Raw genomic sequence first — 22,181 nt, 5'->3', positions numbered from 1 at the left:
ATATCAAATATTCCATCCATAATACTGATAAAAATTATAAATATGTAGCATATAACCAAAAAGGCATGTAGTCAGATATAAAGAAAAGTAGAAAGATAATTTACCGTACTTTTTTTTTTTTTTTAGATTTTTACTTATTTATGCCTACAGAACTGGGGTACAGGCCAGAGGGCAGAAGCAGTGAAAGGATTCACCAGAGACAGAGTGGGGAGCAGAACAGGCAGACTGATGAAGTACACTGCTGAGGGAGCAGCGAGCAAGACAAGAGAGGTCTGATATGCCATGTGGGTCACCTCCCTGGCCAGGCATTGAACTGGTGCTGAAGTGGCTGCGGCCAGCTTCCCATTGCTGCGCTTTAACCCACTGTTCCACCCAGGAGGGCCTGGTACTTGTTTTTATACTTAACTTTATTCCTTTACAAAATATTTTTCAACTATTTTAAAAAATAAAAATAAAAAAAGGAGAAAGTGAGAGAACAAAGATCACTTTTAGCAGCTGAAGTCAGATATCACTGAAAATATTCCATTGTTTGCTACATACTCCAAAAAATATCTGATTTTAAGATACAATGTAATAAAAACACTTACATGGCTAATTCCTATTTTTTCATCAAAATTTTTATTACTACCTACTAATGCAATACTAGCATTATTCCTGTTTCTTTTGTTCTCTCCCTCTCTGTTAACAAATGATGACTATCCATCAACATGTCATCATACACATATAAGTGTGTGTAGTTGTATAAACAGAATAATAACATAATTTTTATCACAAAAAAATGGAGGGGAGTGGTTTATCCTTCTTCCCCTCTCCTTATTCTTTTCTTGCACCTACATCAAAACAATAAACATCAACAACCTGGGGCCTGTCATACAATCTATGTTTATATTGTTACAAGCAAATATATGTGTGTTCATATTGTACATGTAGCAAGAATCATAAAGCCTTATAGTCTGTTTAATGTGATCATATTTTATATATATTTCTCTTCATCCTACTTTTGTTTCCTAACACATGTGGAAATTTCCTTGAGTTAATGAGTAGAGCAATAGTTCATTTTTATACAGCTATCATAATATTGACTAGTAAGAATAAACCAGGATTTGTAAAACCATTGATTGCTTCATCTGGTTGGTTTTCATAATTTTTCCAGTCTTCTGCCAACAAAAGACAATGCCGGATGGACTTCCCTCCATATGGACTGATACATATTACTATGCATCAGGAATGAACTGTAGGTGTGGATCACTTGGTTGAACAGTAAGTGTATTTTCATTTTTAAAAGATGTCAGACTGCATTAAGTCTTAATAATTTACATGGCAATAAAAAGTGAGAGGGACCCTTTCCAAAGTTCCATGGGCAACAAATTTTGCTAGTCTTACTAGTCTTATTTTTTAATTTGCACACCCTGAACACTGAGGGAGATAAGCACCTTTTCCTGCACAAAATAGATATAATAACATAATTTTCAGTGGCTTCCTTATTGAGCTGTGATTTAATTTTTTTTAATTTCTTTGTGATTGGTACTCATTTTACTTTCAGTATTAGTTATCAAGGGGGTGTGCACTTACTCCCCTAAATCAAGGGCAGTGTTGTAAACCAATGTTACCACAATAAAGAAAAAAAAAAGGAAAAAATATTATTTCAATGCACTTTACGGTTTTATTGCTATTATAACTCAAATATTTTTATTTCTTCTTGTAATATTTGTTCAGAAAAAAACCCTAATGATTATTTATGAATACATTTAGTATCCAGGGCTTATTAAAACATGATATTTAATTATATTAATATAACATCTGCACAAGATATTAATTGATCTATATTTTTATACTTTATTATTATTTCATTCTTTATTTTCACTTTTAAATGCAGTAGAATTTTCAAGAAAATACTGCATAATAATAATAAGTGAACATTTCAATCTTTTAATTTGGAGCTGCTGTATTACATAAAATACACTATTAGTTTTGATAGCTAAAATTTAGCATATTAAATAGCTCAATTGTATTCATTTTGCAATCAATTTTTCTAAATAAAACATAGACATATACCTCTTGTTCATGGAAAGAATTTTTACACATTCTTTTTTTTTAAAGATTTATTTATTTATTTGTACAGAACTGGGGTACAGGCCAGAGATGTGGAGGGTGAGAGGCTTCACCAGACAGAGTGGGGAGCAGAACAGGCAGATCGACGAAGTACACTGCTGAGGGGAGCAGTGGGTGGCTCAGGAGAGGTCTGCCTCGCCATGTGGATCTTCTCCTGGGCAGGCGGGAATCGAACTCTTCGGAAGTGGCTTAACCTTCTTTGTGCTGTGCTTTAACCCGCTGAGCCACCAGGGAGGGGCCAAATTTTTACACATTCTTTTTATACATTTTTTTTTTCTAATTTTTAGGACCTCTTTCCTAAGTTCTTATTGTTTGTAGAGAACACTTACTCAAGGATCAAAATGTATACCTTCTGAATAAAGGAGATATATAATTAAGGAAGATAGATTTTTAAAAAATAAATGTGATTATTTTCATGGTCTTTTGTGAGAATGTTATTTACTTTTCACTGCAGTGATCACAGCAAGTAAAAATGATGGACATAAACACGACACAGGTGACTCAGTTGATTCTCACAGGACTCACAGATCGTCCTGGGCTGCAGGTCCCACTGTTCCTGCTGTTCTTGGCCGTCTACCTCATCACCATGGTGGGCAACCTAGGGCTGATTCTTCTCATCTGGAGGGACCCCCACCTTCACACCCCCATGTACTTCTTCCTTGGAAGTTTGGCCTTTACAGATGCTTGTTCATCATCATCTGTGACTCCAAAAATGCTAGTTAATTTTTTATCTAAAGATCACATGATATCCCTGGCGGAGTGCATCACCCAATTTTATTTTTTTGCCTCCAGTGCAAACACAGAATGCTTTCTTTTGGGAGTAATGGCCTATGACCGCTATGTAGCCATATATAATCCCTTGCTTTATCCAGTGGTGATGTCTAATATTGTCTGCATTCAATTATTAGGTGTTTCTTATATCATTGGGTTTCTCCATCCCATAATGCATGTGGGCTTGTTATTTAGATTAACTTTCTGTAAGTCCAATGTAATACATTATTTCTATTGTGAAGTTTTACAACTGTTTAAGATTTCTTGTACTAACCCTAGAATTAATATGCTCCTGATTTTTATATTTTCAGTCTTTATCCAGTCTTTCACTTTTGTGACTATCATCATTTCTTACTCTTATGTCCTCTTTGCTATCCTGAAAAAGAAGTCTGAAAAGGGCAGAAGCAAAGCTTTCTCCACTTGCAGTGCCCATCTGCTGTCTGTCTCTTTGTTTTATGGTACTCTCTTCATCATGTATGTGCGTCCTGGGTCTGGGCCAGCTGAAAATCAGGATAAAATGTATTCTCTATTTTACACAATCATAATCCCCCTGCTAAATCCTTTTATTTATAGTCTGAGGAACAAAGAGGTTATAGGTGCCTTGAGAAAAATAATAAACAAGTAAAGAGTTCTTATGGCAAATTTTAAATTTGTTCTTTTCAAATGTTGGCAAAACACAAAGAGCCTGGAATTAATCAAGTAGCTTAATTTTGACGGCTCTTCTTGAGTGCTGGGCAATAAGATTCAGTGATTGTTATTTGTTTCAATGGAAGGAGAATCCTCATATGACATAAAATTTTACTCTCTATGAAAAACAGGACGTCCTTTTTAAAATTGAACATTTTGATTTGTAATTTTTGACTCTGTAGTCACCTCTAAGGTAAACACAGTAATTTATATTTTTACTGAGCAGATGTTCATATGTTAATTTGAGGCCAGTGTGACTGTGCCAAGCATATGAAAGACATGCTACTTCACAGCTCTTCATTGACTCAGGTGAAGTCATTTATTTTTTTTCCAATTGTAACCACTCTGTTTATCTGTTTATTTATTTAAAGGTTTTTGATATCGAGTTTTAAATTTTATTTTATTTTATTTTATATATATTTTACATCATTCTTCCTTTTGTACAATGCATGCTTCCTCTTTTCAGGTCCTTGACGAAAACTATGCCTGAAGAAAAATCTTTCTTTGTAGTGAAGAAAATGCTTTAAAAGCATAGGATATAAGAGACAGGTGGAGCTTAATGAGAATAATAAAAATGCACTAGAGAAGTGTGATTAAAACATATCAAAATGCATAGGACATCCTACTAGAGAAATTATAGGCAATGCTGATATTCAAGAGTTTTCAAATTTTGTAAGATTTCAGGATTTATTGCCTCAGATATTAGCTACTCTACAACATTTATCTTTATGTGTTTAACAGAGCAGAAACTCATAAAATTGCATAGTTACCATTCTTCTTAAATTGATAACAGTAACAGTAATGTTTATTATTATTATTCAATAAAGGTAAAAACAATTGCACCTTCAATTACATGCTGTGACTTTTCTTACTTTGGGAAGAGTCACTAAGAACATAATGCTCAGTGAAATAAGTCAAAAGGAGAAAGATAGATACTGAATGGTATCAATTAATTGTAGAATATAGAGAAACAACACAAACAGAACCAAACAAGTATAAACCTTGAAGTCTGACTGTAGAATTGCGGCTACTAGAGAGAAAGACTGGAGAACAGGTTGTGGAAGGGGCTTACTGGATGATGGTAGAGAACCTCAATTCATAAAGGTTGCAAAATCTTAAATATGATTATTTATTTTCTCTCACTGGCTGCTCTGTAAAGAATGTGTTATGAATGTTTCCTAAATTTAAAAGAACACTAAAGTGGCAAATGTATAATTTGTTTGAATCTACAATATCTTTGGATATGCGTTGTTCCTGCAAAATCTCCAAGTGATGGCCTGATATTGCAGAATAGCTAGTAAGAATTTAGAGGAAGAATCATGTATACAGAAGACTATGGACATAACAGATCTGCAAGGTGGACAGCATAAGGGGAAGGGTATGATGGGTATGATGCTTCACATAGGGTGAAGCAGGGCAGTGGTATATGGCAAAGTATATGGGTGTGCAGGAGTGGTGGGTGTGCGGGTGGTGATATGCAACTGAAGAGATGTGAGTTTATTGTTCTGAATCATATACAGCTATAAACACTGTCACCTCGGGGAAAAAAAACAAACCCACAGGAAATAAACAACTGGGTATCTGAATGTAAAATAAAAAATGAACATGATCAAAATAATATCAAATTATTCAAAATTGGTCATAGATATAAATATTCAGCTAAGGAACATAACACCACAGGTACAATACAGAAAAGCAAAAAAAGATAAATTAATATCACCAAAATAAAAGAATTGCTATCCAAAATACATGACTAAAATGAAAAGACAAACCATAGAATTTCAGAAAACATGTATAAATCATATATTTGATGAAGGACAACAGAAGCCAGGATATAAGAATGATCAGCTCATCAATTCAGGTCAGGAAAATGCAAATCAAAACCACAACAGAATCACCTCACAATTAAGACAATGGCCCATATCAAAAAGACCAGAACCAAGTGCTGGCAAGTATATGGAGATAAAAGAACACTGTACAATTTTGATGGGAATATAAAATGCTCCAGCCCCCGTGGAAAATACTATGCAGTGTTCTCAAAAAATTAAAAATAGATCTATCATAGGATTCACCAATTTGACTCCTAGATATCTATCTAAAGAATGCAAAAGTAGTAATGTGAAGAGAGAGATTCCTATGTTCACTGTAGCCCTCTCTACAAGAGCTAAGTTATAGAAACAATGTTAAGTTAGACAAAGCAGAGGAGAGAATTAAGAAGTGACACACACACACACACACACACACATACATACACACAATAGAATACTACTCAGTTATGAAAAAAAATGATAAATTCTTACCATTTGCCACAACAAGTATTGAACTGGATAACATAATGCTAAATGAAATAAATCAGAAAGAGAAGGACAGACACTGAATGGTATCAATTATATGTGGAATATAGAGAAACAACACAAACAGAACTGAATCAGTAATAAAATCTGAAGTCTGTTTGTAGAATTGCGGCTAACAGAGAGAAAGAGTAGAGAGCAGGTTGTAAAGGGGCCTACTGGATGATGGTGGAGAACTATGATTGCCTTAGGGGTTGTGTTGTGCTAACATACATCTGAAGAGGTATGATCCTAAATCATATACAGTGTTGTACACAAAAGTTACTTCAATTTTAAAAAATCAAAATTTATCAAACAAATAATCCTATTTAAAAATGTACAAAATATTTGAACAGGTGTTTCACTATGAATCATCAGGGAAATATAAGTACATGCCTACCTTGTTTAAAATTCCTCACTAGTTTTAAGTGGAGACAAAGAACAAATTCCTTGATCTTGCATCCAGTGCTGTGTGATCCCTCCCATGCTGACCTCTCTGACTATTCATTCACACTCTCCTTATTTTGAGAATCAGGCTATATTTATTATATTTGATTTCTCCACTTTCTGATAATCTACAGCATTCAAAAATAGGCCATAAAGATGATTAAGTGTCCACAGGCATCACATTGTTAGAAATGAAAATGTTGCCGCTAACAACATTGAAACAAGATCTACATAAGATTCATAGGCAAAAGTTTGGAATAAGTGCTTTGTATTGTTTTCCTTTGCTTCTATCCCTGATCTTTGTCTAGCATGATCTCTCATATTTCAGTTTAAATGGGGAAGTTAGTATAGGTCTTCAGCTTACATAAGGAGGATAACTTTATCTGGTTTGGCTCTGAGGGAGTTTAGAACTTGGATCGGATTAAAATAATGGGTGGTCAGCTCAGATAAGACCACCCTAATTACATCACTCAAAAGAATATACATAACTGAAGTTTTCCATAACCATGCCAGAAGTGTCATCTTTAGTGCCAAAAAAAAGTAACCTAAAGTGCAAATTTCAATTATTAAAACTAGAACTGTGTATAATGACTTGATGTGTATGATTTCATGGGCAATACTGCCCTATGAGACAACTTGAACTTCTCATACAATGGCCAGTAGAAAAGTTTAGCTTCGTCCTAAAGGGAGTACTTGGTGTTATCAGGGGAATTTTGGTTTTCCACTCCATCCTCTTATTGGCAAAAGCACACATTCATGCAACTGGTTAATGCTTGTGCTCAAAACAAATTTATACAAGCAACAGTTTCCTGACCTTGGGAAATGAAGCCTCCGTGAATCAGTACTCAAAGAATTCTTACCTAGGATCTCATCATTCCAGGGCTACTGCATTTTTACCACTTTAAAAAGACAAAAAGATTGAAAAAAATAACTACAATTTCTCCTAAGATATGGGTAAGAGAGCAATAATTTCTGTAATGATCATTATTTCTTATATAAAATTTTTAAATACTTTAAACTTATAAACATTTTAAATTAGTTGTATAATATGTACAATTTTTCATGTAGTAATGGAAAAATAGTGAATTAATTTTATGTTTTTCATGAATAGAATCTGGAATTGCAAAATACCTGTAAGGTTAAACTGTTACCTTAAATGTTGTTTGATTAATCTATTAACCTAACTAGAATGATTTTATAAGATAAATGTTGTTGAAGTAGAAAGTTGAATAGTATAAAAAGAGGTTGAAAGTTTCAGGTCACAGTACTATATATAAGAAATCACTCTGATGATTCAGATAAAGACTATCCTGTTTTATTAACCAGTGATTCAAACTTTGAAAGTAAATCAATGAAATAGTAATTCTCCCATTTCTTCCACATACTTATGACAACATTTATCAAACATTTTATAAACAACATTTGCATTACCTAAATGGAGATATATGTTACTAAATATTTTATACAGTTGTGTACGTATTTTATTAATATATATACATTTAAAGGAATATATGTAGAAAATGCCCCTTCACTATGCTCTCCAGCTTTTCTGATAAAAGTACCCACACACAAGCTGAATTGAGTCTTTTCAATTATACAGTTATTGGGATGCAGAGAAGAAAGGTCATTCCATTTCCATATAAAAATAGCTAACTGTTTTTATTGACTTTCATTATTTATATTACCTGTATTCAGAGTTAAGTTACTGACTCAGTTTCATTTTGTAAAAAAATCAAACAAGCAAAAACCTTATCAATGGTTTAGAAGTATAGAAGATACTCTCAAGTAAAACTAGCAGGATTTCTAGATAAAGTCACTTCTTCAGTAACACAGAGAAAGAGATTTAAAAATGAAAACAATGTTAGGCAGTACCAAAGTATTTATGAATAAGACAAAGTTTGTAAAATAAAAATTAAAATTGAAGACTCATTTTCAGAAAAAAATTCATAGGAAAGTAAACTGAATTTTAAATCGAAACACAAAAAAGAGTCTTTGGATTGGTAACTTCTAACAAATACCAGTTTCAACCAAATCTTTACTGCCACACCTCTGAGCCATTTCTTGGCTTCCTCGTCAGCCCTTGTTGGAACTTGCTTTCTTTGTCTCCTGTGACCTAAACTTACGCATCTATTTGTCTGTTATCCGCCATCTGTTACCCACATTCCCACTGTTTCCCTTTCAATAACACCTATTTCCTTCCCATTTCTTCTGTTAAGTTTCTCCTCTCAAATGCTTCTTATATTTTCCTCTGTTTCGGAATTTTTTTTTTTTAAAGATTTATTTATTTGTGCATACAAAACTGGGGTACAGGCCAGAGGCTCAGGGGCAGTGAGAAGCCTCATAGAGACAAGAGTGGGGAACAAAACAGGCAGATTGACGAAGTACACTGCTGAGGGGAGCAGGGGGCGGGTCAGGAGGGGTCTGCCACACCATGTGGTCACCTCCAGGGCAGGCGGGGATCGAACTCATGCGGAAGCGGCTTTAGATTCTCAGTGCTGTGCTTTAACTCGCTGCGCCACCAGGGAGGGCCTGTTTTGGAAATTTTTATTAAACCCTTCTATGGGGGAGAAAAACCTACAGGTCTGAAAATTTTTTTAGAAAGGCTAAATGATCTTCACATTTCTAGAAATACTCTATACGATCTACTTATTTTTTTCCTATACACTGCTTATCATTTTGGGGACACATTTTCAGCTTTTACTACACAATGAAAATTACCCTCACTGAAGCCACTAAAAATCTACACATCAGTGAAAAATCATCACTGTGTGTCCTACTGTAGCATTATTTTGACATCTGATATATGTTTTGATTATCAGCTTGAGTGCTTTCAATTGAGTCTTTCAATTGACACTACACATTCTCCATATTCATAGCTGCAACTTGATCTCTGTAGAGTCCTTTCTGGTTTACTCCCTAGTTTTTCTTTGATAAAAACCAAACTTCTTGGTTGCAAAAAGATATAGAAACTTGTATGGAAGTTGTTTCTAACATAAAAAAAAATATTGGAGGAATCAACTGAAGAAAAATAATGGACAGTAACAGAAGAAAGTAAAGCAACCAATCAACAGTCAACATCACGTCCCCACACCAGCTCCTTGAAAGCTGGTGAATGTGGATGTCACCCAGCTCACACCAACAATGCCATTGTTGTCAGGACACTGGACACATGCACACAAATGCAGGACACACTTGCTGGCCTTAATATTGCTTCCTTTGAAACTGACCTTTTCTGTCCCTATACATTTTTCTTCCTCTCCCCATACTCCAGTAGGTTAGGTGCATTTGATTTGCAAATCCAGGCATCCTCTCACTCTACAACAAAAGGAGGCTAGGAAAGTGCTCTTCTAGCTCTTTGGGCTTCTTGACTGGGTGATTACTTCACAGGGCACAGAGACTATGTGGTAGAAAAGAGGATCAAACATTGGGCATCTAACGCAGGCCGTGAATCCTTTTTGTAACCTTTGTAAAGTAACATCCTCAAGAATTTTTCCACATCCTCCCTCTCTTTACTTTCTGCACACTTTCCAGTGGGCAGGCTGCCTTCAGTTTACCACGATTCATCAGATATTATCTGTTTAGATCCAGTAGACTCATACTCGTAATCTCATTTTGCCTAGATGAGGACATTCTCATTTAGGACATTCTCTCCCCAAACTGACTCCACTCAGAGTCAAGTCGTTGGAGTTCTTGATCCAAGTTCGGATAAGCATTTATCTAGTCATGAAGGCACTCAACTCTCCTTCACTAATATGCCCTCCACATAATACGTCATTAGACTGAGTTATTCTACAATCTAAATTATCCTACATCTATCTGTCCTCCATATTTTAGCCCAATACATTCACATGCATTTGCAAAACATGAGACACATTTTTTAAAGTATAGATTCCTAGAACCAATTCTGAAATTAATTAATAAATTAATTTCTACAGTAATACCTCATATTCTACATTTTTTTGGGAAAAAAAAAGCTCCAGAGACAATTTGATGTATATTATAGGTTGGCAACTGCACAATAATTATACTTCCTAAATGACATTACTTTCTGTAGTCTCCTCTCCATTTACCTATTTTCAGCACTACCAAAAATTAATTTAGAAACATTTTGAAAATTTTCATTATGTTTCTATTACCTAAAGAAAAACTTCCAAATGCTTTTGGGTCCACTCATATATTTTATAATCCATATCCTTCAGTATCTATTCCTGTGACTTGAATCAATATCTAAACAGAATTTTCTACCAAAAAATTTTAGCACATGTTTAGAATCCTTCCCCCCTTTCAGAAAACTGAAAAACACTGCACATTGTTGATTTCAAATTATTGTAACAATTTCAATTTATTCAATCCTTCTTTAATTATTCAACAGTTATTATAATATTACACAAAATTCAAGTGGCATTAATGTAGTATTAAGATTAGATTTAAATCCATATACCACTTTGTAATGTATAAATCAACTGGGATTCTCTCTATTTATTTATAAATCAACTGGGATTCATTCTATTTATTTATTCTATGTATTTATTGATTCTCTATATTTATTGCATTTCATTTTAGGGAAAATCCCATGAGATATGGAAAAGGAAAATGCATCCTCGCTGACAGAATTTGTTCTCACAGGACTTACATATCAAGAGGAGTGGGAAATCCCCCTGTTCCTGGTGTTCTTGGTGATTTACCTCATCACCATTGTGGGGAACCTTGGACTTATAGCTCTTATCTGGAATGACTCTCAACTTCACATCCCCATGTACTTTTTACTTGGGAGTTTGGCTTTTGTGGATGCTTCAATATCATCCACAGTGACACCCAGCATGCTGGTTAACTTTTTCACCAAAAGTAAGAACATATCTTTTTCTGAATGCATGATACAATTTTTTTCCTTCGCTATCGGGGTTACCACCGAATGTTTCCTCTTGGCAGCTATGGCATATGATCGCTATGTGGCCATATGCAACCCTTTACGTTACCCCCTGATTATGACCAACAGACTCTGCTTCCAGCTACTAGTCTCCTCGTTTGTAGGTGGCATCATTCATGCATTTATTCATACAGGGTTTTTACTCAGATTAACTTTCTGCAATTCCAACATCTTACATCACTTTTACTGTGATATTGAACCTTTGTTTAAGATTTCCTGCACTGACCCTTCGATTAATATTCTAATAGTTTATATTTTCTCTGGATCGATTCAAGTCTTCACCATTACAATTGTTCTTGTCTCTTATACACTGGTTCTCTTTACAATCTTAAAAAAGAAGTCTCTAGAGGGCATAAAGAAGGCTTTCTCCACCTGCGGAGCCCACCTTTTATCTGTGTCGTTATACTATGGCCCTCTTCTCTTCATGTATGTGCGCCCCGGGTCTGTACAGTCAGATGATCAAGATATGTTGGACTCACTGTTTTACACTGTCATAATTCCTTTCTTAAATCCAATTATCTACAGCCTGAGAAATAAGAAAGTCATAGATTCACTGACAAAGCTGATAAAGAGAAAAATTTAGGCGTCACACTAATAGCTATTCTCATTTCATTAAAGCAGTCACAACTTTGTGTGTATTGGGTGTTGTTTATTAAATGCTAATTAGAGTTATAAGCCTATTGCATTGATAATTTTCCTACTAGCTAAGTGACTTATTGTGTGGACACTTAATAAACTGCTTAAAGCTTTGTGTATCTTATATAAAAAGATACAACCATTCTAATCAAGTTCTCATAACATACTAAATTAACTAAAGGAAGAAACAATGGACCATTTCACACGCTTGTATGCTCTGACATTATAAATACATTAATAAGTGCTAAAATAGGCTGTACCTCTGTGAAGCACTTGAATATGATGTCATTGGTAATATAATTGAGCAGCCTGGAGACTCATCACATAATGCACAGTTTTAGCAGGTTGTGTTTGAATAATTTGGGGTAAATCAAAGGAATTTTGCTACATCAAAATGTCTTTAATTCTATTCTATGGAGACCTGGTGAGTTTTACTTCTTGAAGAGAAATCAAGTCTTGTGTCATTGAGAAATAAAACAATATAGGGACGTAATGTAGAAAACATGCAGAGAGTGAAGTCAGGCTTTGGGTGTCCCTGCTTAGACTGCATCTATGACCAGCAGGAAATAGGCAGTGGCCTCATTGTCTGTGTTACCTTCTCAGGCACTTTCTATCTCTGTGTGTTCTGTTGTTAAGTAATCTGAGGAGTTTTACTAATTCAGCAATCTAAGTGATTACACTGAAGGATTAAATAAGGATGGCTTAGGAAGAAAAGGCAGAGGTACCTCCTTGGTAGCGCAGCGGGTTAAAGAACAGCACTAAGAAGCTAAAGCCTCTTCAGCATGAGTTCGATCCCTGCCAGCCCCAGAGGTGACCCACATGGCAAGGCAGACATCTCCTGACCCGCCCACTGCTCCCCTCAGCAGTGTACTTTGTCAGTTTGCTTGTTCTGCTCCCCACTCTGTCTCTGGTGAATCCTCTCACTGCTCCTGCACCGCTGGCCTATACCCCAGTTCTGTATGCATAAATAAATAAATACTTAAAAAAAAAGAAGAAGAAGAAAGAAGAGGCAGAATAGGAACGAAATGGTCTAAAAAGCACACACACACACACACACACACACACAAAGATGCTTTAGCTATAAATCACCAGTATGTAAAGATATTGGAATGTGTATTGACCTTGAGGGCTTTAGATGCTTATTACCAAACTTTAAATAATAATAAGATGTTATGCAAGCATGCTTTGCAGATGCTGACAGGAAAGGCATTAAAATGAGCAAGGATCTGATTGCTTTTTGCTTCAAAGTTATTGATGAGTAGTTCTTCTCACACTCTTAGTAAGAAAAATATAGTAAGTATCCTATTTCTTAGGCCCATCCTCTACCCATTTGTTTCTCAATATTGAAATTTCACACTTATTCTTACTAATCCATTGATATCTTACCCTCAAACAATTTGACTCTATGTTCTGAAAAATTTTAGCTGATCATCCCTTTAACTGACTGATGTTCTCTTTCTTCTAAACATAGCTCCCTAATTACTCTTGTAAACATAACTCTGATTAAATTGTATCCATCTCAATTATTTTGAATGGCCATTGGTACCAGATTATGCCTGAATAAAGTGTCTTAAACTGCACAGCCATATAGACATGGGATTATTTCTTCATTTGCATGTCAACAATCCATATACCTATGCATGTATGTATGCACATTATATTTGGTCACGCTGCATATCTGAGGTATCTTCAAATAAAGTCTTGCTTTTATTATAAAGTTTCTTTTTCACAATTTTCTGATGGTCTCTCGGTTACATCAAAAGCGTTACCCGGCCCTCCCTGGTGACGCAGCGGGTTAAAGCACAGCACTAAGAAGCTAAAGCCACGGCAGCATGAGTTCGATCCCCGCCTGCCCCGGAGGAGATCCACATGGCGTGGCAGACCTCTCCTGACCCGCCCGCTGCTCCCCTCAGCAGTGTACTTCGTTGATCTTCCTGTTCTGCTCCCCACTCTGTCCCTGGTGAATCCTCTCACCCTCCGCATCTCTAGTCTGTACCCCAGTTCTGTATGAACAAATAAATCTTTAAAAAAAAAAAAAAGCGTTACCAAACACCATCTAGACAAACCTGATTCTTTTCAAGTTCATCCTGGACTACAAATAGGTCTCACAAGAGAGAATCCTTCCCACTCTACTGTCCCATTAGCATTTAAAACTGATATGGTTTATTTTCAAGAGACACTGGAGAGTTTTCTTTCAAATGGTACAAGTTTCATGATGCATTTACAAAACATTTTAAAGAGAGGAATCCCAATTTCAAGTTTGTTTGATGCTATTTACTCTTCTTATTTTTGGGCTATAAGACATACTTTAGAAAACCTTTATTTCAGAAAAGGAGACAGAGTGGCTACATGCATGTTTATTAAATATTTATGAAAGTATGAGAAATTTAAATGATCTGACACATATACATAACATTAGTAAGAGGGCATCAGTCTTCTAATTTGTAGTGACCCAGAGATATTACTTGGTTCAGGGTGGCTGCTGCCTGCAATATTACCCCTCAAATTTCTCTCATAAAATCTTCCTAACACAAAGAGCAAAATATTCTTGCTCTTATTACTAGTATTAGCTCTTGCAAAAGGGTCTGACATAATTCCTGAGAAAAGTCTCATAAGTCAAACTTGGCTTAAAGTTACCAAATATAGATTAATTTAAAACAATACATTGGCTTTACTTATTCTACCAAATCAATACTAACAACCTCTGGAAACATCCTCAAACACATTCTGGTCATAATGTTAAGCTAGGTCTGGATATTCTGTTGGCCAGGAAAGATGGCATATAAACCACAGAGAACTCTACAAGATAGAAAAGAGGTACAGACCAAGAGATCAGGAAAATGATGAATTGCTACTAGGGACTCTAGTCCCTCATTTCTGGCCTCCCACCATAATGTTGCCTATACTCTAAAGGAAATTGGAGGCCCAACCATAGACCCAAAGCCCTCAAGAAGGGAACAATGATGAAGACAATGCACACAGAAATAGGCAGTCTGAGATCACAAGCATAGTAATGTCAGTCCAGTTTCCCACACTACACCAGGACAGCACTAGCAAGAGCAGATCTACTTTGCACATGGCGACTTCCAAACATGGCCCTGAATTGAAGCCACAGCTACATTTACTAGGGAAAAAGAAAAGCATCCATTAAATAATCAAATGTGCAAAGAGAGTGTATTTTCTAGCCAGATCAAATATCATAGCAACATGGAATCTCATAAAAGAATAATAAATTACCTAAAATCAAACTTAAGACACAAATATAACAGATGGTCCTGCAAAAGCTGGACAATCACATGTAAAAGAATGAAACTACACAACCCATCACAGTATCTAACAGTGTACACCAAAATTAACTCAATATGAACTAAAGATGGGAATGTAAGACTTGAAATCATAAAACACATAGAAGAAAATATAAGTAACAAGTTCTTCAAATAATAGCCTTAATAATATTTTCATGGCTATCTCCAAAAGCAAGAGTAACAAGAGCAAAAATGAGATTACATTAAACTTCAACAACTATGCAAGAGAAAGAACCATTGATAAAAAAGCGACCTATAAGATGAGTTTATTTACAATGAATACATCTGAAAGAGTTGATATTTAATATATAAAGAACTAATGAATCTCAAAAACAAAAAGTTAAGCAACCTGATTAAAAATGATAGGTGATCTGAATAGACATTTTTCCATACAGATAGTAGCCAAAGGCTCATAACAACTGTCAACATGTCTTATCGGGAAAATGCAAATTAAATTATAATAGAGTATTATACCTGTTAGAAGGCTGATTGTTAAAAAGACAAGAAACAATAAACTATGGTGAGGATGTGGAAAAAAGTGAATTTTCATTACTACTGGTGGTAATGTAAATTGGTGCAGCAATTATGAAAACCAATAGAGAGACTCCTCAAAAAATATGAATACAAATGCCATATCCTACTTCTGGGGATTTACCAAAGAATATGCAAACTACCTCTGGAAAAGATATATGCGCACTCAAGTTCATTACTGTATTATTCAAAAGAGTCCAACACTGGAAACCTAATCATCATTGGACAATGCCATGATAATGAAGTGGTACATACACACACACACACACACACACTGGTATGCAGCTAAGCTACAATAATCCATGTAATTGCCATTTACCATGACATGGGTGGACCAAGAAGATATTATGCTTGGTGATACATGTCCCATGGAAAAAGATTAAAGAATGTATGGCTTCTCTTATATATGATACATACATAAACAAAATGAATTAAGTCAATAAGGTCTATTCAGCAAAATGCATCAGTGTAATGGACAAACATGATGTATTTTGGAAGAAAGTGTAATCAAGACTCTAAGAAACTACTTGAGATCATGTACATGATAAATATCAGGCTATGTGAAGAATTCTCACACCTCAATAAAAACAGGGAATATCCAAAAAGACATAAAAAGATACTTATGATAATTAGTCATCAGAGAAATAAAACTGAAATGGCATGCAGCCATATATACTTCTTTTACTGCTTCTAAGGCAAGCTAGTATACCAGACTGGCCAACGATGAGGGCCCTATGGATGACAAGAGGACATAGGCATATACTGTTAGAAATAAAGATCCTAAGGTCAGATTTCCTGAAACAGAATCTATATTTTAACTAGGTCTCCAGGAGATAGACAGGCACCAAAGTTTGGGAAGCTCTGGTCTAACCCACCTCCCACTGCATTCATTTGTTTTGTTTTCTTTTGCTTCCACAGCCCCCTTACTGCCCAGAAAACCTTTGTCTTATTAGTATTTCTCATCAGATTTCAGCTTAAAGGGGGATGTAACATAGGTGTGGAATGTAATCTCCTTCTCTGATATAACCAAGTGATTAAGGTAAGTCACTTTTATATTAGCTCCTCCCTCCTTTCATGCATTCTGACATTAAATTCATTGAGTGTTGCCCCACTGCTCTATCCCTTACTTAGTAAGTGCCACACTCCAGTTTGCATGATGAGGGTAATTTTTGTGGGTAGGTGCCTAAGTGAATAGGGAACTCTTTACAATAATGTAATGTAAATATCGTCTCTTTGCAATAATGTCTGGTTAGCTCAGACAAGGCCACGATGATCAAAGCACTCAGAGAAACATACACATCTGAAGTCCTCCATACATACAGAAATATCGATGCTGGAAAATACTGTATAAAATGCAGTTTCAACTGAGAACATTAAAGCTGTCTGGAGTGACTTGATGCTTATGGACTGTAATACCCTGTGGGACAAGTTGGACTCTCACACATGATCAAATCTACAATGCCCAGAACAACTCAGCTTTGCCCTAAAGGGAATTCCTGGGCACTACAGTGGAAATTTTAGGTCTTTACTCTGTCCTCTTTTGTCAAAAGCATACATTTATACAATTGGTTGGCTCCTGTGTCCAAATCAAACATATAGATGACGATTTCCTGAGCTTGACAAAGGGAAGTCTCCAAAACGAATCAGCGTGCAAGGAGCTGCGACCTCTGTTTTCATTCCAGTGCTACTGTGTTTCTATCACCTTAGAAAGCCCAACACTCTGAAAGGATCTTCTCCATTTGTCCAAGTATGGGTAAGTTAGAAATAATTTCTCTAATATTCATTATCCTTTATAGAAAAGTTAAAATACTGTATAATTCAAAATACTTTCTTTTGGGTTACAAGATGCAGAAGTAGCCAGGAGGAAAATCACAAAAGTTAGTTAACCTATGTATATTATTTGTTGAATGTCAGGATAAGTAAACACCATAAAGACTAAATTACACCCCTTCAAAGTTTTATTAAGCTCTTATCATAAGGATAATGAGAGTATAAGGCAGTTATTGGTAAACAGAAACTTAAAACAATTTTAATTTTTCTGAGTCAATGATTCAAGTGATAGGTTTTCTAGGTAAAGAAATTATTGTGGTATTTCTCATAAAAATTACATTCTGTTTAACCATCACCTTCTCTGAGTAAAACTGAGTGACTAAGGTAAGTCACTTTAATTTGAACTCCTCTCTCCTTTTATCCGTTCTGACATTAAATTCAGTGAGTCATGCCCCACTCTCACTTATAAGTACCAACACTCCATGTGGATTTGACTTTTTATTAGTAGGCTATTTGGATTTCATAAAAGAAAATCTTTGCAAAACAAACATATTGATGAGTTGTAATTACAGATGCTGCTATTTATGTTAACCAGTTGAGGCACCAGTCTTTAAAAAAATGTAGACTGCTTATAAAACTGGTGAGAATGAGGTGATCTCATGTAAAACCAGAAGAATATCTAGAAAAACTCTAGTAACTGTTAATCATAAAAATTAAGGTAACAACAAAATCTTTGAAGCAGTGAACACTTAAATATACATGAACATATAACATCAAACTTTAAAGGAATGTCTTTCTCTTTCAAAAACACCATAAGAAAATTAAGTTGGAATTATAAGACAGGATTTCCAGTGATGACAACTTTTAATGAAAACCAGAGTTAAGACAACTATTAACTGCTCACACCTGAACCTTATTTCATCTTGTCTCTCTTGTATATAGCACTACTTGGATTTCCACATTTCCAAGTCTTCATTATTTTCTGCTTTCTGTACTTCCTACCTTTTGTTTTCATCTCACACCTGAAATTACTAACTCCCCTGTCCATCCTGCTAGCTCATTGGGTTTCCTGATTGGGTGGTTACCTCTGCAGAGTACAAAGACTATGTGGGAGGAAAGGAGACCTTGTTGGTTATCTAATACGCGCTGTGCGCCCTCTTTGTAATCTCTTCATATAACTTCCTCAAAACATACCTATGTGTATTTTTCCATTGACAGTCTGCTTTCACTGTCCTCCACGTCTCTTTAGACATTACGTGTATTAATATTCTAATAAGATCCAGTAGACTCATACTATAAATCTAGAGGTTCAAAGGCCCATATCTCAAAAAACTGACTGAATATTAAATCCTTCTGAGTTTCTGATGTAAGTTTTGATAAGCATCCTTCTAGTCACAAAGTAACCTAACTCTTCTCTCCACTGATATGCTCTTCATGTAATATGTAACTAGACCAATTTAGTGAAGATTTTAAAATCTAAAATCTTCTAGAAATTATATTCTTCTAAATTTACACCTTTGTTCTTATCACTAGTAATGTCATAGCTCCACGGACTAGGTAGTTCACATGCATTTTTTAAAAAAATAGGAAGCATTAGTTTTTAAAGCATAGATTTCTAGAACTCATTCTAATGCAATGAATCAATTTCTTCAATACTATATTTTGGGGGAAAAATAGGCTCCAGATTCTGAATATAATCTGGGTTGGCTATCTGGACAATAACTATACTTACTAAATAGTGATCCTTTCTGTCATCTTCTCCCATGTTTCCTATTTTCTTCACCAAATAATTAATTTCAAAAACTTTTAAAAATGTTTCAGCTTATGTCTATTACATGAGGAAACACTTCCAGATGCTTCATATTCATTTATTTCTTTAAAGTCCATATCTTTCAATATCCATTCCTGTGGCTGACTAAGAATCAAATCCAAGACAGAATTTCTCTACCACACATTTTAACGCATGAATTGATGTCTTTCCGTTTTTTTTTTATATAAACCAATTACACTGAACATTGTGACTTTAAATTACCACAACTATTTCCATTTATTCAACTAACCTCAATATCTTATCCCATCATATGATATTACACAAAATTCAAATGGCATTAATACCATAGTAAGGTTAGATTTAAATCCGTATACTACGTTGTAATATATAAATCACTGGGAATGATCCCTTTACATTTATTTCTTTTCTTTTCAGGGAAAATCTAATGAGACATGGAAAAGGAAAATACATCCTTGCTGACAGAGTTTGTTCTCACAGGACTAACATATAAAGAGGAGTGGGAAATCCCCCTGTTCCTGGTGTTCTTGGTGATTTACCTCTTGACCATTGTGGGGAATCTTGGACTTATTGCTCTCATCTGGAATGACTCTCAACTTCACATCCCCATGTACTTTTTCCTTGGGAGTCTGGCTTTTGTGGATGCTTTAATATCATCCACAGTGACACCCAACATGCTCGTTAACGTTTTCACCAAAAGTAAGAACATATCTTTTTCTGAATGCATGATACAATTTTTCCCCTTTGCTATCGGAGTTACCACAGAATGTTTCCTCTTGGCAGCTATGGCATATGATCGCTATGTGGCCATATGCAACCCTTTACGTTACCCCCTGATTATGACCAACAGACTCTGCTTCCAGCTACTAGTCTCCTCGTTTGTAGGTGGCATCATTCATGCGTTTATTCATACTGGTTTTTTATTCAGGTTAACTTTCTGCAATTCCAACATCTTACATCACTTTTTTTGTGATATTAAACCTTTGTTTAAGATTTCCTGCACTGACCCTTCGATTAATATTCTAATAGTTTATATTTTCTCTGGATCGATTCAAGTCTTCACCATTACAATTGTTCTTGTCTCTTATACACTGGTTCTCTTTACAATCTTAAAAAAGAAGTCTCTAGAGGGCATAAAGAAGGCTTTCTCCACCTGCGGAGCCCACCTTTTATCTGTGTCGTTATACTATGGCCCTCTTCTCTTCATGTATGTGCGCCCCGGGTCTGTACAGTCAGATGATCAAGATATGTTGGACTCACTGTTTTACACTGTCATAATTCCTTTCTTAAATCCAATTATCTACAGCCTGAGAAATAAGAAAGTCATAGATTCATTGAAAAAATTGATAAAGAGAAAAGTTTAGGTGTCACACTAATAGCTATTCTCATTTCATTAAAGCAGTCACACTTTGTGTGTATTGGGTATGTTTTGTTATGTGCTGACTAGAATTCTAGACCTATTGCATTAATAATTTTCCTATTACATCAATGACTTAATGTGTGAATACTTAATAAACTCCTTTAAGCTTTGTGTATATAAAAAAATGCAAGACATTTTAATCAAGTTCTCTTAACATACTAAAATAACTAAAGGAAGAAACAAATGGACCATTTCACACACTTGTATACACTGGCATTATCAATACATTAATAAAGTGCTAAAATAGGCTGTACCTCTGTGAAGAACTTGACTATGATGTCATTAGTGATATAACTGAGCAGCCTAGAGACTCATCACATAATGCATAGTTTTAGCAGGTTGTGTTTGAGTAATTTGGGGTAAGTTACAGGAATTTTGCTACATCAAAATGTCTTTAATGCCATTCTATGATTCTTAAGGAAAAATCAAGTCTGTGTCAGTGAGAAATAAAACAATACAGGGACGTAATGTAGAAAACATGCAGAGAGTGAAGTCAGGCCAAACTGTTAGAGGTTGTCCCTGCTCAGACTGTATCTATGACCAGCAGGAAATAGGCAGTGGCCTCATTGTCTGTGTTACCTTCTCAGGCACTTCCTAGCTCTGTGTGTTCTGTTGTTGGGTAATCTGAGGAGTTTTACTAATTCAGCAATCTAAGTGACAACACTGAAGGATTAAATAAGGATGGCTTAGAAATACCCAAAGCCTCAAGAAGGTTACAATGATGAAGACAGTGCACACAGAAAGATCCAGTCTGAGATCACAAGCATGGTAATGTCAGTCCAGTGTCCCACACTACACCAGGACAACACTAGTAAGAGCTGATCTACTTTGCACATGCCAACTTCCATACTTGGCCGTGAACTGCTCAGCTCCAAGTACTAGGGAAAAAAGTATCCATTAAAACCAAATGTTACCCTTGGTCATTTGGTCTAGTCAGCAGAATGCATCAGTGTAATGGACAAATATGAGGTAATTTGGAAAAAAAGTGTAAACAAGACTCTGAGAAAACATTTGCAGATCATATATATAATAAATATCAGGGTATATAAAGAATTTCCACACCTCAATAAAAAAGGACACAAACAGATGTTTGTGATAATTAGTCATTTGAGAAATAAAATTTAAATAACGATGAAAGAGTATGGTCATAAAATATAATTAAATGTTATATATATAATTAAAACTGAATGGACTAATACTGAAAACAGAAATTCAGATCTTCGTATTCAAAGGTAGGAGTAAAGTTAGTTAGGAAATAATTTCAGCTAATACTCTGCTTCTCCCTTGCATGCAGCCATATATATACTTCTTTTACTGCTTCTAAGGCAATCTAGACTCTCTGGTCTACCAGACTGGCCAAAGATGAGGGCCCTATGGATGACAAGAGGACATAGGCATATACTGTTAGAAATAAAGATCCTAAGGTCAGATTTCCTGAAACAGAATCTATATTTTA

The 22,181-nt window shown here is 35.3% G+C and overlaps 2 protein-coding genes across 2 annotated transcripts; both read left to right on the top strand.

Annotated features, from left to right (window-relative positions):
• Positions 1-1,185: 1,185 nt before the first annotated feature.
• LOC101636099 (olfactory receptor 5H2-like) lies at positions 1,186-11,857 on the top strand. Its single transcript, XM_004675482.2, has 2 exons — positions 1,186-1,260; positions 10,911-11,857. Exon 2 carries the CDS (start codon positions 10,928-10,930, stop codon positions 11,855-11,857), a length of 930 nt encoding a protein of 309 aa, XP_004675539.1. The 5' UTR covers positions 1,186-1,260; positions 10,911-10,927.
• A 7,882-nt stretch (positions 11,858-19,739) lies between these two features.
• Positions 19,740-20,669, top strand: LOC101634209 (olfactory receptor 5H2-like). The gene has a single exon (XM_012731992.1). The coding sequence runs from the start codon at positions 19,740-19,742 to the stop codon at positions 20,667-20,669; it is 930 nt and encodes a 309-aa protein (XP_012587446.1).
• Positions 20,670-22,181: the final 1,512 nt, after the last annotated feature.

Source organism: Condylura cristata, unplaced genomic scaffold (genome assembly GCF_000260355.1).
Source record: "Condylura cristata isolate star-nosed mole 26May11 unplaced genomic scaffold, ConCri1.0 scaffold00003, whole genome shotgun sequence".
Taxonomy (NCBI): Eukaryota; Metazoa; Chordata; class Mammalia; order Eulipotyphla; family Talpidae; genus Condylura; species Condylura cristata.
Note: the sequence above shows the minus strand (reverse complement) of the source record. Positions and strands in the feature narration are given on the sequence as shown.